Source organism: Chaetodon auriga, chromosome 8, assembly GCF_051107435.1.
Source record: "Chaetodon auriga isolate fChaAug3 chromosome 8, fChaAug3.hap1, whole genome shotgun sequence".
In the NCBI taxonomy this organism is placed as follows: domain Eukaryota; kingdom Metazoa; phylum Chordata; class Actinopteri; order Chaetodontiformes; family Chaetodontidae; genus Chaetodon; species Chaetodon auriga.
Genome location: NC_135081.1, coordinates 17,637,831 through 17,659,371, shown reverse-complemented (window position 1 = coordinate 17,659,371; position 21,541 = coordinate 17,637,831). Strand labels below are relative to the sequence as shown.

At 42.9% G+C, this 21,541-nt stretch overlaps 2 protein-coding genes across 10 annotated transcripts in view; one reads left to right on the top strand and one right to left on the bottom strand.

Moving 5' to 3' along the window:
- Window positions 1-1,538: 1,538 nt before the first annotated feature.
- On the top strand, window positions 1,539-10,168 carry LOC143324948 (retinoic acid receptor RXR-beta-A-like). Of its 5 annotated transcripts, none has more exons than XM_076737765.1 (12): window positions 1,546-1,685; window positions 2,955-3,148; window positions 3,399-3,552; window positions 3,800-3,979; window positions 4,325-4,378; window positions 6,833-6,993; window positions 7,205-7,334; window positions 7,629-7,755; window positions 7,883-7,924; window positions 8,042-8,133; window positions 8,246-8,351; window positions 8,481-10,168. In XM_076737765.1, exons 2-12 carry the CDS (start codon window positions 3,008-3,010, stop codon window positions 8,626-8,628), a joined length of 1,335 nt encoding a protein of 444 aa, XP_076593880.1. In that variant the 5' UTR covers window positions 1,546-1,685; window positions 2,955-3,007; the 3' UTR covers window positions 8,629-10,168. The 5 variants fall into 5 exon arrangements, with proteins under 5 accessions (XP_076593883.1, XP_076593880.1, XP_076593882.1 ...); XM_076737767.1 differs by having other exon boundaries at window positions 1,561-1,676; XM_076737766.1 differs by lacking the exon at window positions 1,546-1,685 and adding an exon at window positions 1,715-1,930.
- Window positions 10,169-10,279: 111 nt separating this feature from the next.
- Window positions 10,280-21,541, bottom strand: part of LOC143324947 (FH1/FH2 domain-containing protein 3-like) — an 84,390-nt gene continuing 73,128 nt past the window's right edge. For all 5 annotated transcript variants that reach the window (XM_076737760.1, XM_076737761.1, XM_076737762.1 and 2 more), the window contains 10 exons: window positions 20,606-21,540; window positions 19,446-19,604; window positions 18,528-18,710; window positions 17,643-17,762; window positions 16,621-16,782; window positions 16,293-16,483; window positions 15,891-16,083; window positions 13,815-14,001; window positions 13,060-13,221; window positions 10,280-12,894 (listed from right to left, as the gene is read on the bottom strand). In XM_076737760.1, coding sequence (XP_076593875.1) covers window positions 12,812-12,894; window positions 13,060-13,221; window positions 13,815-14,001; window positions 15,891-16,083; window positions 16,293-16,483; window positions 16,621-16,782; window positions 17,643-17,762; window positions 18,528-18,710; window positions 19,446-19,604; window positions 20,606-21,540 — 2,375 coding nt within the window. In that variant the 3' untranslated portion in view covers window positions 10,280-12,811. The remainder of the gene's footprint in view (window positions 12,895-13,059; window positions 13,222-13,814; window positions 14,002-15,890; window positions 16,084-16,292; window positions 16,484-16,620; window positions 16,783-17,642; window positions 17,763-18,527; window positions 18,711-19,445; window positions 19,605-20,605; window position 21,541) is intronic.

Here is a 21,541-nt window from a genome sequence, read left to right as displayed (position 1 = left end):
GACAACTCTTCAGGAGCAGCTACTGTGACAAAGCAGTTTTTCAGGTTTCTTTCTCTCTTGCACATACTGTGTGGTTTATGGCTTTCTGTTTGTTGAGGTGAAATGAAAGCAGCTTTACCTCCCATGAAATACAAAAAAAAATTACAGTTAATCACACCTGACTGGATTGAAATCACTGATCAGGCCAGGTGTGTTATTTATGTCACTACACCTCACCTAGAAAACTAAATCCAGTCCGAATGAGGCTTTTGGCATCTTGTTCATCTGTGACATGGTTGGCAAAGAATGAAGGTGAGCACGTTGTTGTGCAAACTGAAAATTGTAAACCACTTTCCCATGTCTGCCTTCTTCTGACCTACATTGAAGACAAATGCTAATTAGGGATTAACACATATTTTCTCATCTAAAATATCTCAGATGGTGGAGAGTGCTAACAATTAATCATTTCTGGCTCCTCCCAAGCATCCATGATGACTGAGAGCCCCCACCCACCCATTGATCTGTATGGGGAAAAGGGAATTATTCATTATAAAAGTCATTCATTCGATTAGTAAATTAATCCACTATGGTGCTGAATCAACCATACTCTGATATTAGCGTCTGTTGGATCATACATAGTGGAAAATGCTAATTTTTGGGGTGCTGCATCTAATTTAGGACAGCTTTTGTGACAAGGCTGTCAAGTTTCTCAAAGTGAATAGAAAATGAGCTGGAGTTTGCAGGTTACTTCTCGATATAAGGTTTTAAAAAGTGTTGCAGTTAATTTACAGCTCTGCCATTAGCATGCAGCTCATTCTTCTCCCTGGAGAGCAAGGGAGTTTAAAGACGACCCTGACTGATTGCAAGAACAGAAGACTGTGTTGAATATTTTAGATCATGGAAAATGATACTGTGCAACATCACTGGATCATAAAGATGCGCAATACTCGGCTGTATACCCACCCTGTCAAAGGCAAAAGTATTCCAGCACTTCTTGTAGGTGTGGCTGTCTAAGAGTTTGCTCAGATTAGCTTCCTTGTGTCATACTTAAGATACACCAACACCACACGTCAAATCTGTTTGAATTTACCCCAATTTACCATCTCATACTTGAATTTTAGATAACCATTACCACATCATAACAAAATTAACGTATTTTTTAACCCCCATTTGTCCAGGAAGCAATATTGTGTCACAGTACATGCAGATTTGCTGTGTATCATTTTCCATTACTTCCCTTGAATGCACCAGTGATATGCCCTATAATCACAGTATTTTGTGCATTGAACAGATGGTGTGTGTGAGTAGACTTTTTATTCTTGGATAGTCATTTACTCAATTTCAGAACAATATGTAGTGGGAAGGTTATAACAAACCACTAAGTATAATTCGTCATAATTTTCATGCATTTGTTCAAATCTTGTAGAGATTTATGAAACAATGAACCAGAACCAGTCCTATTAAATTACAAATCATGCTGAAGATGAAGGCCTACTGCAGGAGTGTCATATGACAGTAATGTTATGGGTGGTCCCCTGAGACAATTTGGCTCGAGGGATACTGGCACTGAGCCATCATGGCCTGTAAACAACAACAGCGTCAAGTTGAAATAAAGTGGATCTGAGTGTCGGCCTGTTGTCTGGTGCTTGTCTGATTACAACAAGTTTAGTGAAGCGGTTTTCAACCATGCCTCTAAGGTGTGTCTGGTAAGTAATTCCAACCTTCAAACGACCATGAGCTTTTTTGTCAACAACTGCTTCTTGAGCCTCAGCCTTCATCAGCCTGAACCGTGCGTTTGGGTAATGCTAACCATATTAGCTAAGGTAGCCGTGATGCAGCTAAGAGGCTAATCTTAGCCTGTTAGAAAACATTGCTCGAGCTGTACGGATTTATCGAAGTGGTTCGATGAACGTCGAGCTATCAAGCTACACATGTCTTAATGAATAACCAGGTATGTTCATGTTGTAGTTTTACGAAACGTACAACAGTGAAATATCAGTCAGACATATGCAAACCAAAGCTAATGTTAGCTGTAACCAGGGTCTTTCGAGCGTTTATGGGTCTGGCTAGATAACTAGCTAACGGTACAACAAACGTAGACTTTATTAATGTATTACGGTGAGTAATACAATGTACTAACGTTAACATTTATTCATGAAAACACAAATGGACACTCGCACTCCTATTTGTGGTCAGCGTTTTGCATTTATTTGCTGTTCTCCGCGTTAATCGTTAGCAACATTTAGCAAACGTGTAACGTTATTGCGGAGCCAACGGGGCCAGCTAACGTTATCAAACACTACATACGGCCAGCAAATGTGAACGTGCTTAATGGTTTGTTCGGTTTGAGGAAAGATCATCACACAAAATATGGTTTTGTCTTAATGTCCTTTTTCATGAAATTTGTCCAAATAGGGCGATACATGTAAATCAGTCTGGACCTTGAGCTTCTATCTAGCGTTAGCTAATATACGGTGTGGTCTCAATCTTACTCGTCCATCAAATCCCTCTTTTTGTGTGCGACAACTAATAACGTTACGTGTCAGGTTTATTTTTAGGTTTTGGTTCAATAGATAGCCTGCTAACGTTAGCTATTGGAAAATCTGCAGCGTCAATGTGTCCTGCAACAAGGGCTACAGTATGTTCTCGTTAATCGTTAATTAATTGTTGTGTAAAATTACAGAGAGCGCTGAAAAATTCCATCGCAAGTCTGAGCTGATCAAATGAAAAGCCCGATTTTGTCCGGCCAACATCCCTAAAGCCAAAGATATTTCATCTTTAAGTGCACAAAACAGAGGAAAGTAGCAAGTCCTCAGAGCCAGAGTGATTGAAACCAGAGACTGATCGGCAGCTTTGCTTGAAAAACGACTTTAATGATTCATGGATTAGTTCTTGTTTTAGCTCTGCTTGCCATCACAGCCAGTTCAATCCAAAAACTTTGTGAAGCTAATAATATCCTTTTGTGCCACCCACAGACTGATATCCTTCAGACAGGACACCATCCTCTCAACCGGGTAGCTTACTAGCCATGTCCTCACAGCAGCCCAACAGCTCAGCCTCCAACAGCCCTACCAACATCTTGGGATCTCCTTTCTCAGTGATTAGTCCCTCACTTAACTCACCAGTGGTCTCACCATCCTTGGGATTTGGACCCATCAGCAACAGTCAGGTAAGTGACATTAGAGTCTGTGAACTGATGTTATGATGCAAAAGAGGAGGAAGCATACTTGGATAATGCCAGTTGCAGGAAGCTTTTGTATGAGTACTGGACACTGTCGTCAAATTCTTGTGATCAGGTATTGATTTAATAAGGTGACGAATTAGTCAAGCCAACAGAAAGTAGTGTTGTCATTTACTATTGCGCATAGACATGACAGTGTTTTAATGATTTTTTTTTTTTTTTCCCGCTGTTTATCCAGATCTCTTCTTCAGCACCCGTAACAGGCATGCACTCAATCAGCAGCTCAGAAGATATCAAGCCTCCGTTTGGCCTGAGGCCCATGCCAGCTCACAGCCCTGGACTAATGTTGTCTCAGAAACGCTTGTGTGTCATCTGTGGAGACCGTTCTTCTGGTGAGTGAGCGCACTAAGAGCAGGATTAGCAGAAGTGAAACGTCACCAAGGGACTGTTTTCATGACAATTTTAGTGTGGATAATCCCTGACTGACTGACAGATATTTGTGCCTGCGTTCCCTCAACATTTTACCAAAATGGATCTTGGTCTCTATTGCCAATGAAAATCCAAAATGTGTGTCAGACTGTTGCATTCTGTGTTTGATCACCCATCAGCTTCTGACTTTTTAACTTACATAATTTACAGGCAAGCACTATGGAGTGTACAGCTGTGAAGGTTGCAAAGGATTCTTCAAACGAACTGTGCGCAAAGACCTGAGCTATACCTGCAGGGATAACAAGGAGTGTCTGGTGGACAAACGCCAGCGCAATCGCTGCCAATACTGCCGCTACCAGAAGTGCCTGGCCATGGGCATGAAGAGGGAAGGTATGCAAGGAGCAGGGTTGTATTAGAGGTCTAAGTTTACTGTGCAAAGGTGTCATACATTGGAGTTTTCTGCAACATAGAGTTAAAAATCTATTTTTAGAATGATTTAAACATTGGCAGTCAATTAGATTTCTTAAAATAAGTCAATATGCCAAAGTAAGCCCAATTACATTGATTAAGTTATATTGGATTAGCACAGTATTTCTGGCGTAGGTGAGGGCGGATGCTAGATTAGGTAAGATAAAGGGTAGAGACTGGTGCATTGGGGCTGGTTTATATAACTGAACCCTCTCCATCTCTTCTCTTCATTTTCTCCTATTCTGCCCTTTCTCCATCTTTCAATAGTGATCAAACATGTAAAGTGGATAAAAGAAGATGGAAAGGATGAGGGATGGATGAGTATGACATTGAAATCTTAAAGATACTGTATTTTCATGTTACTTGGAGAATTAGCCTGTTCTGTTAAGCTTGGTTTAGGCTTCGGCGTCGCGGCGACGCCGTACCTACGGCGTACACCCTACGCCGTCACTGAGCATTCGTAGTTCTGCGTCGAGGGAACGCGTTGCTCCGCAATTCACCGCCAAGCCGCTAGGGGGGTGCGGCTGTGTCTTTGTATGGTTTCGGGGGGCTCTTGCTGCCGCGAAGAGGAGTTGTAGAGGTGGTCGTACTTGCGTACCTCCTCGATAATTCTTTCTTCGGCTTGGTCCAGTTTTTCTTGTAGCTCTCACCACAGAAACTTTGAAAATGGCGGTGTTGTTGTGCTGCGACCATAGGGCTGCGACTGAACCGAAAATTACGTTCTGAACGGACCAATCACAGTCCTCGACGTTCACGTCACTACGCGTCGACGCGACGCGTAGTCAGGATTTTTTGGAGGCGCGCGTCAGGCTACGGCGTAGGGTCCGCGTAGGGGTCTGCGTCGACGGCGTAGGTACGGCGTCGCCGCGACGCAGAAGCCTAAACCAAGCTTTAGACATGCTGAATGGTCGAGTGGGGGAAAACATACCTAGAAATGATGGAGAGTGAGGATCGCGGTATATTGCCCTGTGATGATAGACTGCTTTATAAGATAAGCAATTAGACAGCTCTAAGTTGTTTGCAGAGTGTGTGTAAGTGTAAGATCTGGTGGAGTCAATTCGTGTTGAAGCAGCATAGAATACAGTTGGATCCCATTATAGTTAAGGCATTGCTAGGCCAGTCCAGGCCAGTACGCTTTTTGTCAAATTCAGCAAAAATCAGCAGTTCGTTCTGTGTGTGCGCTGGAAGGGGGGCACATGATATCTGGCACATGCTAAGATGTAATTACACTTGAAAGAAGGAGATGGCCAAGAGGCAGCCAAAGAGGAGAACATCAGAAGAGCAAATATTGATAAAGAAGGGTTATTATCAGGAAAGATCAAGAGATGCGTTAACAATCCTGAGGCTTTGTAACGGTGGAGAGACCTCAGAGAGTTGAAAGGCATGAAGATGGATGTCTTCTGTCTCTGCTTTATAGGTGCGTAACATTAGTGTTGCAATGTTTGTGAATCGTCACTTGCCCATGAACATTCAGCTTACTTTCTAGTTTGTCAGGACATGTTATGTTGTTGTGGTGTTAGCTAGAAGCAGGAGAGTTGTAAGTATTGCTGTCTGGAGGTGGTGTTCTGGTTTCTGGGCAACTGTCTCATGCTCTCAGCCTGCTAGCTGCACGTCTGTGAATTTTGAAGGCGTAGCTTCTGAAGGAGCACTGCAGGGAGGGGTGTGTTTGTGTGGGTGTGGAGTACAAAGAACAGTAATCTTTTTCTGGAATGGCTCATCCCACCTTTGTGTATCACTATTGCATACAGTGTATGGTACATGCACTATGAGAGGTCTCGCTTCTTGTGTCTGATCTGCCAGTGAGATGGGTAGATTATATGTCAGTGTCAGTATTTTTAAAGAGATTTACACAGTTTGGTTGGGTTCTCTCCCCAAATTTGATCGAGGGAAGTTGTAATATGTGGTGGTATTTTTTTGGATTAGACAGCAGCTTTGCTTCTTCCACCTCATTGAGATCACAGTCTCCTTTTGGGTTGCTATAAATGAAGTAGACTCACTTTTTTTAACTGCTGTTAAGTTTTAACAACCTTCACATGCTAGTCCTCAGTTGTTCTTTGTGCTAGTTAGGACAGCAACACACTGGAGTCATGCTGCCATATTGGTAGAGGTGGGAAAAACACTAGGTTTTTAGATGCATCATGGTTCTGTCTTAAATGATTTAGTATTCGATTGTGAGACATTAAACTAATGCATGTGAGCTAACTCGAGCGAGGCATGTTAATAACAAGCTCATGCATGTAACTTCAACCTGCCAGTGACTCTACTTCTGTTGATGATGGAAGTGAATTCATCTGACTTGTGTCATGATGGATATGAATTATGCTTTCGTGAATGTCTTACTACAGCAGATAAAGTGTGGAAGTCAAAAATCAACATGTACACAGATGCATTGAGAAACATAACCAGTAATCATAATCAGGTCTTCCCACCCTGAATCAAAATCCTATTTTGAGGAGCGTGCTGTAGAGACTGCCAGCCCTACATTTGAGTTATAATTCTCAACAATCCACTGAATGCGCTGAATGAAATGTGTTTTGCTGTTAATGATACGATTACATTTTTATCAAGACTGTAGAATTTCAAGAGGACTTTCTCAATGCAGCAAAAACCCTGTGGAGAAGCAGAGCATTTTGCATAATAATCACTCTTTAACCCATAAATTCATCAGTTTACATTTTTCTTATCTCCACAGTCTCTTCATTCCTCAATATTTACCATCGTCTCATTCCTTTTCTCCCCCCCCACCACTGTCTCCTTTTGTTTTGTCTGATGCAGCGGTCCAGGAAGAGCGCCAGAGGAACCGAGAGCGTGAAGGAGACTTAGAGTTCAGTGTCGGAGTGAATGAGGAGATGCCTGTGGAGAAGATTTTAGAGGCAGAGACTGCTGTGGAGCAGAAGACTGAGCTTCACTCTGATGGTGGTTCTGCAGGCAACTCTGTGAGTGCTTACACCATATCAGTAGATAGAGAATCAGTAGATTTATATGAATAACTTTGCATCATCTGTTTCTCACAGTAGCATAACGGCATTAAGCCTCATGCTTTTAGAATAACCCATTTAAAATCTTTGAAGTACAGGTTTACTGTAATTACTGGAAGCATTTGTTTCAGATAATAACTAAGTAAACCAGCATATTGTTTGGTTTCAGCCCCACGATGCTGTCACCAACATCTGCCAGACTGCAGACAAACAGCTGTTTGCCTTGGTGGAGTGGGCAAAGAGAATCCCTCATTTCTCTGAGCTGCCTCTTGACGACCAGGTCATCCTTCTGCGTGCAGGTATGAGCGAGCGCCTTCAGAATCAACACTTAAAACACGGAGACCAGATCCACAGTATGTCTTTGCAAGTTTTTTTAGAGGCAGGTTATGAATGTTGCAGTCTTACAAAGTACAGATACACCATAAGGTGAAACACAAGGAAATGTTTATGTTCGGGTGGAAACAGATTTGCCACTGGAGCTAAAAGCCTATAAGTTTACCTTTTGCTGCACTTCACATCTAGAATAGAAAGTAACTACAAAACATCTTATATGATAACATGTACATGATGTGTACTTACATTCCATTTGTCAGGGTGGAACGAGCTCCTCATCGCCTCGTTCTCCCATCGCTCAATCGCTTTGAAGGACGGCGTTCTCCTGGCCTCTGAGCTGCAGCGTGACAGTGCGCACAGCGCAGGAGTGGGAGCCATTTTTGACAGGTACACGTATGGAGACGAAACAAATCGCTAGCGTACTCAAATATAAACTGTAACGATTTGTAATGCCGTTGTCCACTGTTTTAGAGATGTGCAGCGTCTGCATAATAGTTTGTTTTCTTTAACACAGAGAGAGTGTGCAGAGTGCAGAGGTTGGCGCCATATTTGACCGGTAATTTTTCTCTTTTGTAATAATAACATCTCTCAGTCAATTAATTTCTCATTATGTATTGCATGTCAAACTTAGAAACTTTTTTCAAAACTCTGTGCAAAATCTGTCGTCGTTTAGGGTTCTTACCGAGCTTGTCAATAAAATGAGAGATATGCAAATGGACAAAACAGAGCTGGGCTGCCTCCGAGCCATCGTCCTCTTCAACCCAGGTGCCTGCATAGTGCTGATATCTAAATAAAAAGAAAGTTTTTTTAACAGTAGGATGTATTGTTAAGTGTCTTGGCCCTAATGAAAATGTGTCCTGTATATGTTTTTTTGCAGATGCTAAAGGGCTCTCCAACACCGGTGAGGTGGAGCTCCTCAGAGAAAAGGTCTATGCATCGTTGGAAGCCTACTGCAAACAGAGATACCCGGAGCAGCAGGGAAGGTAAAGGTCCTCAGCTACGATGAGCTCGGCGTAGTCTTGTTTTTCACTCAGCTGCATCGATTTGACATGATCAGATGGCAACGTTGAACGTCGCCGGTGCATGAATGCTGTCTCCTTTGCTCTGTGCAGGTTTGCTAAGCTCCTTCTCCGACTGCCAGCACTGCGATCCATTGGCTTGAAGTGCTTGGAGCATCTCTTCTTCTTCAAGTTGATCGGTGACACGCCTATTGACACTTTCCTCATGGAAATGCTTGAAGCTCCCCATCAGTTGTCTTAGATAGGAAACGCGTACTGTGGTTAGGTTTAGATAGCTGAAGTCTGGGAAGCTGGAGTGGGACTGGAGTGGCACTTTAAGTTCTTTGAAGATTTGTCAATTTGTCTCACTGCTGTCTGGGTTACACTATTTTAGTGCAGCACAGATTTGCTTTTTAGACCAAACCCAAGGCTTGGCATGACCTACAAGCTGGTGCTATATGTTCAGACGACTTCATGAGTAACTATAGTTTAAAAAAACAAAAAAGAAAAAAAGGTATTTTTAAAAATGTAAACATTTACATATTTCCCTCACAGGAGCTATAATTTGGGTATACACTTTTATATAAGCTTTTTAGACACCTCAAACATTCAGCTTCAGTTGTTCCTCCAACTGAACGTACCCCTAAAACCTGTTTTTTAAAAGGAAGGCCACCTTAATCATGAGTGCGCATTAAGGATGGAGTCTTCTTTTTACAATTTCTAATTCTAGCTAGACCTAAAAGTATATTGTACCAAACAGTCCCTGGGATCTGTGTCCAGTAACAGCTCTGGGTTTACCTGTATCCACTGCAGAAGATTATATCTTAACCATGACCCTGAGATAGAAGACGAGTCGGTGGCTGAACCTGTCCGGTCCGACTTGACTGTGTTGATTGAGGATCAGCTTTATGTGTCTGGTAATATACAGTTAGTGCCGTTTACTCCTTTGCCATTTTATAAATCGAATCATTTTGTGGTTAACGATTAAACCGCACTGCACACTTGCTATATACTATTTCTAAAAGATACTTTCAGTAAACGCCTGGCGTGTAAATGGTCAGGCGTTTGTCTTTTGGTGCTATTTTCAGATAATTTGACGTTATTGGTGCAGATGCACACCAAACTACACACCTAAGAAAATATGCAAAACTGAAAATCCCTTTCTTAATCTTTGTTAAAAAATGTAGCAATATAAAATGTAAACTGCATAAGAGCTTTCTGCCTGTCAGTCATTCAGGGGTTTTACAAAGTAAATCGTGTCTGGTGGAAAGGGAATACTCCATTGTGTTAATTTATCTATACAATTCAGAGGTACTGTGCAAAAGTAATTGTTCAGGGAAAATGTACATTGATAAATTTGAATTATGATCAGGAGATACAAATTATATAATTCTTAATATGTGCCCTTGTTTTTAGTTTTCAGCGCTAATAAAGCAGAACATGTCTTGGGTTGCACTGGATTTGCTGAGACTGTTTGAGCTGATTTTTATTTTTTGTGCTTTTTTTTTTTTTTAATGCTCAGTTGTATTTTCCTACCTTTCCCCCCTTTTTGTAGGTAGCTGTCTTGTTCAACGTATTGTCTCTGCAATTTATTAAAAGCAAACCATAATCACATGTAGATCCATAACACCTGTGGACATATAGGAATTTTAAACAAGACCAAATGAGGTCTGTATGATGGCCATGTGTAAACACCAGATGAGCTGTATTGGCAAGCTTGTCATCGACCTCTGTATGCTCTTGAACATAAAGTGACTTGAAGCATAGGTTGTGTGGACTGAAAATAAAGAGGCTTAAGGTTTTTTGCTTGCTTGCTTGCTTGCTTTTTCTTCCCCCAAAAGCCTTAGATGTAACTCTTATTTTTCCCTGCGGGAAGCTCAGATTTTAGGGAAAAGCAAAAAAGCATCAAAAGATGTTTTTAAGGAACCTTTTTATTGTAGTTGTTACATAGTTTTTGCTGTGGGCACAGATGCAATAGAAGCCTTGGTTGTATAGCACTTATGTCGTAGTTCCACAGTGATGTTATGGCACAGGCAGCAATGTGTGTGGTGGGCTAATGTTAAATTAAAAGGAGAAAACGTTGAAGTGCAATGAAATCGAAGGCTTCTAAGGGATTCCACAGGACTAGCTGGTGAATGTCATCACTGCGCGTTTCACCACATTTCTTCACTTTCCAGTCTGCAAAGTAAAAAGGTTTAATAAGACGCACATAAACCCTGCAGCTCTGCGAACCAATGGGAAGCTCCCTGTGTTTCGAGCAGAAGTGACACATTTTGAAACCATGCATGGCTTGGTTTGCTTAAATTATATTTAGAATAATACTGCTTTCAGTCTATAATACACTATTCTACACATGGAGCAATCAAAAAAGAAGAACAAAGACACTGTCATGACATGTACATAATTTTACAGCATTCCCCCATATTACTTAAAACCTCTTTCTCATTTTTGACACAAATCAGTACAATCTGGGAAACACAACGAGCCCCCCCCCCCCCCCCTCCCATAACTACTAAGTTGCATGCTACACATTGAGTCTAAGGTGCTGAATTGGTTTCAGTAAATTCTAAAGAAAACAAAAACATGTACTGCTGGTGTGGTTTTATGTAACTTTATCATGATGTCGCGCTTGTTTCTTGTTTCTCTCGACGGCTACATCTCCATCACAGTGAAGATTTGCAAGTGGGCAGATGAACCTTCCCAGCATATAAACTAGTTATGCATGTCATAAATTTAGCCAAGGCCATATTTAATAGCAGAATGAGCTCATGAAAAGTTCAAAAACAGACCTACATAATCAAAGTTAAACAGTGGGCTCCTTCTTGTTCAATACAGATTTACATGTTTTCAAATAGATAAATAATGCAGATTTTATGTGCGTCCATATTACTAATTATCATGTTACCCCTGATGTTCACAGTCATACAGAGTGAGGGAATACTCTGTCATGTGATTAACAAAGCAAAGATCTCCAGTGATGCCAGCTGAGCTACACATTAATTTGGCCTGGTCTATTTTTAACTCTCATATTTCACCTTGATCTGGACTCGAGTGGGACAATGCGTGTCCGTATTCCACAGTAAGGCAACAGGATCCAGCTAATGTGCATAGCCAATCCCCAAGTTGTCAGAAATACTTTAAAGCTATCGTCATAACAAGCTATTTGATTCAAGACGTAGCATGGAAAAAAAAAGAAGCAATTTTGCTAGGACAAGTTTAAAAACACTGGTTAAAAATAAATCACAGCTCGTGAAACATTGCAATAACTCCCCCCTCCCCCCGCACACTCAGACTGCACATCTGTAGTAACATTTCCTTGATTTTATGTCCCTGAAAACGTCTTAATAAATAACTGTCTCTGAAAGGCACTCTGAAATGTGCAGCTCATAGTTTCTAGAAAATAAAATCACGTGTCTCTGTGAACGTTGCTCACCTCTAACACTGCACCTGCCTTCCTCAGACCATTTCCAACCGTGAGAACAGGCCATGTAATGCAACTTGTCTACATTTGTTTAAGCTAAAAAATGTTTGCATTTGATGAGCTTTAGTCTGAAACTAGTGGTATCACCGGTCCTACCCCGAGAAGCTGAACTGCTCTTTACAAAAATGTTTCTCGGATAAATTCCTTCTCATGCTGTCAACTAACAGACGTTTGACAAAGCTTGAGATGCACGTCTGCCTTGACTCTTTGAACAGACATTGAAAATGTGCTACTATTGGTTTGCTGGTTAAACTGTTGAGTATATTTTCAGGTTCAGATGTCAGAGTGGTTCATCAGTGTCAAGGATTTCACATTCCATTGATACCCAACTTTTACATCCAGTGCAATTGTTCCTCATTTGAGCACCTTCTTGAGCAAAATGAAAAGAAACACAAAACTACCACAGTAGTATATAACAAAATAACCTTCTGCACAAAGCCATCTATTCAATAGATGAAATTTCTTTCAATTCAACTAATCACGAAAGCTTCAGGGCTGACACTAAACCCACGCAGCGCAGAGTTTAGTGTCTGTACCACACTTTAGCCCTTTTGATTCAGTCAAGGCCACGGAGGCTGAAGCACACGCACCGCCTGCTCCTCTCAAAACACACTTTTGCGCGGGTGTTTGCAATGTCACATTCGGAGGATGACTGTGATGAAACCTTGTGAGCGCAGATCATCGATGTTTATCCGGCAGCAGCAAAGCTTGGTGTTTTGAATGCTGCACTCGGGTTCTGCTCTTTCTGCCCATCAGTTTGTAGATAATGACCTTGTTCCGCTTTTTATCCACTCTCCTCAGGAAGCACTTGTGTCAAGCCGATGCAAACCAAACGCAGAAAGATGAGATCAACTCATCAAAGCTGGGGGGATTTTAGTGCCAAGCCAGAACAGAGGGGGTTGCCGGGTTGGGTGCGGGTGTTGGAGGGGCAGTGAAAGGGCTTCTGAATGTCTTTATGCCCAGCTCACACCTGCATCTCTGATCCACTGGATAAGCCAAGAGCGTTTGCCTCCTCTGTTGTCAGACCGTTCTTCAGTGTCCTTCTCACTGTGCAGACAGGAAGAAAAATAAAAAGGGAAGTGGAGAGAGAATGATAAACTGATTACAGCTTTCGGTAGGTGTATATTTACACTGTTCACACATGCAGCCGATAGCATTTCTCTGTGCGTGGCAAGAAAACTGGCCACTTGTCCAACAGTTGACCCGACTCACGTGATTTTCGGTTGGCTCGGGATCGCCTCCTCTCCCGAGGCTGCGTCCGCTGGCTGGGCCCCTGAGTGGCTGACCTTACAATCCTCTCCATGATCTCATCAGCCGTATCATCTGTGCAGTTCACTGGGTCGTCATTGGCAGAGTACCATGGGGGAACGCGCCCTAAAACAACAAGGTCAGAAAAGGTAAGAAAACAACAGGGATATTGTAGGACAGGTTTAAGAAATCAAGACTGGAAGTCCACACTAGCATGCCTTTTAGTGCACTCAAACAGTACGAAGCCAATAAAGTGCACACTTATTATGACGCCCACGCTAACGTCAGCATGCTAACATACTTGCAACTACGAAACAATGTTAAAGTAGAGCTGATGGATTTAGTAATAAAGGAAAATGTTGACCTGATGATGGTGCAAAAGTTTTAGAATCGTGTGCGCAAAATTTCATGGAAGTCCATCCAATAGCTGTCAAAAACACAAATGTGAATCTTTTTTGCTGCTGGAGAAAGTCAGGGAGTCACCCAAGTCAATAGTCTGTACAAAATCTTACAGCGATGCATCTCATACCATGCTGTTAGTGTGGCTAAAAAATAGCAGTTCTAGTGAAAGATTATCTCAAAGGTTTCATGCAGAATTGCTCAAGTGTCACTGAAATGATCCGGAGCAGATATGACCACAGAGGAATGCAAATGTCAGTGTAGTGGACGGATGAAGCTATGTAGCAGCTGTAACAGTGTAACATGTTAATGGAACTGACCTCGGGTGCTGCTGGCTCTGGTGCGTGTGCGGAGGCCGGGCACCGTGGACGCTCCACTCTCTCCGCCCTGCAGGCTGCTCTTTAGTACGGCCTTCATGTTCTCATGTTCAGCTGCATCTTCTGCATACTGGATACCCTGAGGCTGGCTCTCCTGTGCTTCTGACGGGGCACCGCCAAATTTACCACTCTGCGGGGGGGGGGGGGGGGGGGCACAGGATTACAATATCTGACATTCTACAAGCAGGAGATGGTGAAACTCAGCTCCATGCTCTGCCACTTTTAGTATTAGGGAAGAACCATGAGGAAAATCTTTAAATATCAAACATGTCATATAGGTTAATCTTCACTATAGTGACACAGCATTTTCCAGCCGAAAATAAGAACAATCAGTCATTTCAAAGAGTGGAAAGTTCCACATACGCATTGAAAGGGCTGTTTATTCTGTGCACAAGCAAACAAAAATCCGCATGACTATCTCTTGCAACAGTGCAGACATGCCAGGTTCGAGAGGTCAGCTCTGAATCCCTCTGAGGTCCATTCATTTCCAACAGGAAGTAGCTGTGGCGATTCCCTCGAGTGAGATTCACTCAACACTCCTGTCGACACCGTGCGGACACCTCTTTTTCTCTCCTCATCATCACCTTCAAGCTTCCTCTTTCATGTGAGGTCACACACACAGGACCTGTCAGTCTCACTGACGGCTTGTCCTTTGTTAATCCTCATAGACACACCAGTTATTGTTCAGAGTTACGACAGCACAGTCCGGTTGAGCGTTAGTCACAACGGAAAGTTCACATGCACTTGCTTGCACACAATGTTACCTCACTATCATCGTCATCCTCACTCTACAGAGATAAAGGAAATGGAAGGGGAAAAAATGCCAAAAGGTGTGTTGTGAATACAGTTAACTGCTGGTATCAAGTGAAAACCTTTCATCACAATTTTTCAGGAAGCAGTCTTTAAGTTTTCAGCCTGATAAACACACATTATGTAACTGGTTCCACAAAGGATGCAGTATTGTCTCAAATCACCAAGACGCACACAATCCTTGATTTGTACTGTAACCATGAAGGGAATAGGTCAACATTTTGAGGAGACTGATGAGAAGATGGATACCACCTTCATGTCTGTACGGCAAATATGAAGCTTGACCTTAACGTAGCTTAGCATAAAGACTACTAGCCTGGCTCTCGCTGCCACCTCTGAAGCTCACTAATTAACAAGTTATTCTTGTTTGATCCATAAAAAAACACAACAATTTGTGTTTTTATGTGGTGTTATTGGAAGTTCCTTTTTTTTGTTACTTTTGGACAGAGCAAGGCGAGCTGTTTCCCCTGCTTTCACTCTTTATGCTTGGCTAAGCTAACCAGCTGCTGGTTCCAGCGTCATTTTGAATCAACAGATACAAGAGTTGTATAAACCTTATGATATCTCGGCAAGAAAATGAATAAGGGTGTTGGACTAAATGTAAAACTATTCCTTTAAACATGATAATTGTTGGGAGATTTTCACCCCCCTGTATCATAAAACACATCGCAGCTTCGGAGCAGCGGAGCATATTTGACTGAACATCTTTGTAGGAGTGTGGTTAAGGTGAGGGTCTCATTATCTCTCCTTCAGGGACATGTAAAGGTTTGAATTTTCACACAGTGATTGAATTAGGGTCCCTTTGAAGAGAGAGGGGCCTCTGCCAGGGCTCACTGTGGAGTCCACTCTGAGCAGCCGACTCCTCAGGGTTTAAGGGATTTTAATCATGCAGGGAGGTGTTTGCTCTGGCTTTTCTTAGCCTGCTGCAGCTACAAAATGAGATACACTAAAAACAACTCACTGATTGTTGTTACAGTAACCTATACATGTGAAAACCAAGGAACTGTGCTGATGTCATTCCAAATGTATGCCGTGTCTGTCAGAAACGGCTCACGTTTGATGCTTTAACCAGATTAAAGTTATAACCAGTGTCGAGGGATTGCTCCTATTGATTCATAGAATTGAGAAAGCACAAACTAAACAAAGATGGGAATCAGGAAATGGAGAAAGAGCGTGTGTGACTTGTTGCTGGTGGTGAAGAGCACTTACATCTGTTATCATTTTTCCCCTGGTCTTGTTCCTCTCTCGGTGGTTGGCCCTCTTCTGTTTCTGTTGTAGCACCCGCTCTCTTGTTGTGCGATACTCCAGGGCAAATTCACTCAGGATCTTGCTAAAGCGATGAATGCTGACCTCACGGACTGCATATATCGGATGGCCCAGGAACAGCAGAAAGGCATGAAACCTGCAGATGCGTAGACAAACATCACATGGCTGCATGGAGAACACAGTTTAAACATGGAAAAATAGAAGTCACCAGGAATGAACACTAATAATGGTTGGAAATGTCATCGAAACAGGTAGAAATACTAGTGAAGATATTTGAAATTTTCTAAATGCAACAAAGGTTTTGTCTAATCAGCATGGAGTCCTTTGATCTACACATGAACGTACCTGTTGATTATTCTTCGATGTACAATCTTCAAAATAATGATTCTCTCTGCACAGTCTTTGAGGAAGTCTGACATTTTTTGTTTCAACACTGGTTTCATCTCATGTTTCGCAATGACCTTGAGGTGATCCCATGATGCCTTGCACCTTCGCTCCATCTGGGCCAGATTGTCTTGAAGCTGGTCAAAGTCCACCTGACGACAGTATCACAGACAGAACTCAGCACAGATGGCCGGGGACTCTCTCCGGTGCATATGACAGTTGCATTTACTGCTAATAGTAACAAAGTGTTAATGTGGATAAATGAAAGTTTCATTTTTTATGAGCAAACCTTGGTCAAGCGGGTGATGGCTCCAATCTCAGAGTAGAGGTCAGTGCTGTCTGGAAACTTCTCCACCACGATGGAGCAGGTATGGTGCAGCAGGGACTGCTTGTGAACTGTGTCCTTCACCTCCGGGACTTTCTCCAAGTAACTCAGCTCAAAGCCTTTCGCCTAAAGATGAACGCACACGCAGCAACACGGTCAGAGTGTGCGATGGAAACAACTGTCTGAGATTAAAAATCAAAAGCCTCTCCTCGAGGACCAAATTGCAGGGAATTTCCTTTTGGCACAGTCAGAAAAAGGGGCTCATTGGAGTGCGCAGGGTAGATATGCAGATTCATTAAGCTGGTGATTATCAAAAACCACAATCTACTTCAGACCCGACCGATTGTTCTGCTCACCACAGTGGAGCTAAAAAAAAAAAAAAGCCAGAACATATCATGAAAGACATAATCCCAAAAGGATCTCCCTTGTTCTCCTGCCAGTTTTAAATGACTTACTGCAAAAAACAAATGCAGCCATTATTTACAGGAACTACTCTTTTTTTTTAATGCTGATGACTTATGTTTCCCTTTTGCATTTGTGGCTCTCATATCCCAGAGGGTCACTCACACATAGACCTACACACAGATGCATGCACACAAAGGCACACGCGAGGCCGCAGACAGCCAAAAAGCAAGACACAGATGCAAGTTCACAGAGAAGCAGCCAGACGAACACAAGCTGTTAGAAGACACACAGTCACACAGCCTCCCTCCCTTTTTCCTCTCAGACAGACTGAGCCAGGTTCAGCAGAGGCCTTGACGAGCGTTTTTACTGCGGAGGGACAGCGTCTGGTGCTCATAGTCAGGCGGCACATTCTTCTACACATAGACTGTCCGCTGTTATCCTTGCCAAATAAATATGTGTGCGGGGGAGCTGGGGGAGGAGGAGGAGCGTGGGAGGAAATGGAGGAAGTGAGTAAAAGACAGAGGGAGAGAAAGTGAAAAAACAGGAACCTCTAAGCCACAGATGTCTTGAGGGTGACTCACATTAGTGCTGTTGAGGAAGTTGCCGATGGCTAGCAACGTGGTCAAGATGTGACGGAGTGTCTTGTTTTTCTCTAACTGGTCCATCCCTTCCTTGAGGTCCTGCAGAGGCTCTGCCACTTCCTGAAAGAGCATGAAAATGCAATCATGAAGCACATTAGCTATTCATTCCAATTCATCTCTCTGCCAGCTCACTCTGCTCTTCTTCTCCCTTGATAATGATGTGCAGAAAATTGCTGAAATAATAAAAAATTTAAAGTTGTATAAAGCCTTTTGTGGCTTGAGTTGTGTGAAGTCTGGTAAAAGTCCTCAAGTGATGGCTGCGTCAGCTGGGGCTGAAGACTGCAAGTTTGAAAATGAACAAAATCTTTGCATGCGGATTAAGAAAGTGTGGTTACAGAGCTTTGAAGCCCACTCCTCAGATCTATCTTGAGGCTTAATTAGCCTCTACTAGCATAACACACCCACATTTCCAACTAAACTGGCATTGTGGGTAAAGAGTGTGATAAAAAAAGAGGACATCATCAGTTCTGCTGAATCAGGAAGTACTGTTTTAGGCTCTTTTAAATAGTTCAAAGTTTTGGAACAAACACTTTCATTTCTAGATGAGAAGAAGCTGAGCCTATGAAGCTTCACCCTGCAGCCAGTTAGCTCATCTTGGTTATTCTGTGACCAGGCGAGCTGTTTCCCTCTATTTCCAGTGTTTATACTAAGATAAGTGGCTGTAGCTTCATATTCACCGTACAGACGGGACAGTGGTTGATCTTCTCATCTCTCAGCAGCAAGGCCTTTTCCCCAAAATCAAACTATTCCTTTAAGTTCCAAAAGCAAGTTGGGAAAAAATGGCTGCATGTGATTAAAGTTAACGAAACAGGAAATGTGTCTGACCTTCTCAATAAGATCATAGTCCATCTTGAATGCCCACAGCTGCAGGCGAGCAGACAGCTCTGTGATGGAGGAGAGGGTGAGAAGGAACTGTTCGGCGCTGCCCAGGGGAATATCAGGGTTGACCAGCTGAGCCTCCTGGATCCTCTGCTTCTCCTCCTCTGTGGGGATCATTGTCAGGATTTTCTAGGAGAGGGAGGAGGAAACGAGAGGAGGGGAAGGGAAAGGAAGAGGCTTATTGGATCATCCATCAAGTCAACCTATAAAATCTTTTTCAATGCCTGAGTAAAATTTTTTACATAATATGTCAGGCTGTAAATCATAGGTAGGGAGAGGAAACAAATCAATTCTGACATCTCTGGCTCTGCTTATCTGAAATGCTTCCAAGCTTGTGTGACATCTGAACTTTCAACCTCACTTTTGTTGTCTGGCTGAAAATATCTCAGGAGACAAAAGGTGGAGAGGAGCCCTCCTCTCTGAATGAACCCAAGGAGAAGCTCTGAGAACTGCAGCTTATATAATACCAAAGGGATGCAACATTAATCATTATCTGCTGATGTGAAGTCCTTCAAACGTCCATGGTATGGTTTTTAAAGCCAGCTGAAAATATGCATGTGGAGCTAACCTTTAATCATTGCTGTGATTAATTACGTGAGAACAGCCAAAAAGGCAGCCATGCAGCCAGAAAATCCCATGATATGTCAACATTGTGGGTCATCCCATATATATAAGTTAAATCTCCCTTGTTTGGGGAAATTCATCAGTGGACTTTGGTGTGCTGAGTAAATATCATTCAAGAAAACCATGTTTATTTTGGACCCAGTGAGCTTGAATGGATTTTATTTGATGGACTAGACTGTAGTTATACTATGAAGTACCAATTTAGATACAGTATGTGTCTTAAAGGAGAAAAACGGTTACCTCAATGCCTTCTTTGTTCAGTGCGTACTCATCGAAGTTGAGGATGGCTGTCTTGATGGTGCGGGGAGGAGGTAAGACAGTCAAGCCGATGTTTATAGCGTTGCTGCGTTTTGAATCCAGGACTATGATTTCTTGTCGTTTGCCATCAACAGCCGCTTTCTATGAGAGATTTCAAGAAATAAGGGTGTGAGCGTCACTTATGAGACCATGTATCTTGAGTAATGGAAGCAGTTCTTAATGGTTAGAAGATGCACTTGACAAAATATATGTAAAAACACATCCGACTCATCAGTCTTCATTACAAAACGGAGAGCACATTGCTATAAATTTCACCTGTGGTTGACATCTTGCGGGTACAATCAGCAGCCTGAATGATCCATGGATCAAACTGATGTAGTAATGAAATAGATGGTGGATGGATGCTGAGAAACATTTGCTGTTCTTAGATCCTGACTGTTAGCGGGGCAAAAGGTATAAAGTGTGATTCCTGTTATTTTCTGTGAACATGAAACAGGTAAGAAATAATTTTCTGGCCTGAGGGTATTGTTAGCAGAAAGGATGTGACAGGAAGGCGCTCATGGGGTTTTCATGTACAAGTGGATGGCTTAAGTGTTAAGCTACTTAAAGTTAAAAAGGATTTTCCTGTGGTGAACATGACATTTGCTCAGAAAACACTGCAACTACGTGCAACAGTTTGCCGTGATGGTGGGGCATCAGGGGTCATTAAAATAAAACTGTGTCCTCCAGAAGGCATGAATTAAACTCCAAATTAAGCAATGAACACAGACATCACTGAAGAGTTTAGTGATATTCATCATTTTCAGTGTCATTGTGTGGATGACACATTCTGTTGAGGTGGGCCTATTTGTGTAGTCTGGTGGTCTCTTCCTCTGCTGTTCTCACTAATATTGAGAGGAGTTTCGAACATTTTAAATGCTTACTCCACCCTGTGAATCCTAAGTTATGTGAGACACCCAGAGGGATAGTAGTTTGGCTAAATATATCACTAAACCCTCTCACCCTTCTCACATGGTGCCGGATAGCAGGAAATCCTGAGCTATGGCAGAGAAACCAAGGCTAATCAGGACTGCAAAATAAACCCCAAAGTGCAGAGTAATACTGCATGGTTCTACTGTAACAGCAGTACAACACTAAGTTACCTTGGTGACAGGCAGCTCCTTGGATTTGGACTCAAACAGCTGCTCCATCTTGGATGTGTCCAGTTTAATCGGCTCCAGCTTGGACCAGAGGGACTCCTTACAGAATTTATGGTTCTTACACTGCCAGTCCATGGGACGCACCTCATTCCAAAAGAGACGGATGGTCTTCTTCTTCTTCTGGAAGAGAGGCATGTCCCCTCGACTCAGCTGAGGGGAGGGTGGAGGGATAGGGGCCATAAATGGTGGCGGCGGTGGCATCATTTTGCCAAGCATGGGAGGAGGAGGGGGGCACCCAAACAGGGGCGGTGGTGGTGGCAGGGCAGTGCTGCATGGTGGAGGCGGAGGTGGCGGTATCAGGTCACCTGACCCCATCACACTGTCCATATCTAAAATGTCCTCATCATCCTCCTCCCTCAGGTCCGTGAAGTCCATCTCTTTGATCCGCAGCTCCCTGGGAGTGGCCATCAGCTGATCCCAGATATAGTCCGACTCTTTCTTCGGGGGTGATGTCGATGAAGCAGCGGTTGATGATTTGTCAGTCTGCTGCTGCTGCTGCTGCTGCTGCTCCTTCGAGGCCTCGACCTCAGGAGGAGATGTGAGCCCTTTTACCAAATCTCCAAACTTCTCAGCCACAGCTCGGACATTGCCCTGGTTGTCCAGAGGTCCCACCTCCAGTTTTTTCACATTTTCTTCTCTGGCCTGTCTGTGAGCTTCCAGTGTGGAGATCCTGCTGGCCAAGCTAGCCACAGAGGAGTCACTGACCTCTGTCTCCTTCTCACACTTACATGTTTCTTTCTCCGTCTCTACTACATTCTCTTCATCATTGCTGGTTGTCTTCTGAGCATAGAGCATATCCAGCATGAAGCGCTTGCTGTTGAGTATTTTGTTGCACTGGTCATTCACATCCGCGTCTTTAATGCACTGGGTCCATTGGCC

Excerpts from the sequence above, each read along its gene's own strand:
- LOC143324948 (XM_076737765.1), top strand. The coding sequence starts at position 3,008 with ATGTCCTCACAGCAGCCCAACAGCTCAGCCTCCAACAGCCCTACCAAC. Across the intron at positions 3,980-4,324 it reads CATGGGCATGAAGAGGGAAG|TGATCAAACATGTAAAGTGG; the intron begins GTATGCAAGGAG and ends ATCTTTCAATAG. Across the intron at positions 4,379-6,832 it reads AAAGGATGAGGGATGGATGA|CGGTCCAGGAAGAGCGCCAG; the intron begins GTATGACATTGA and ends TGTCTGATGCAG.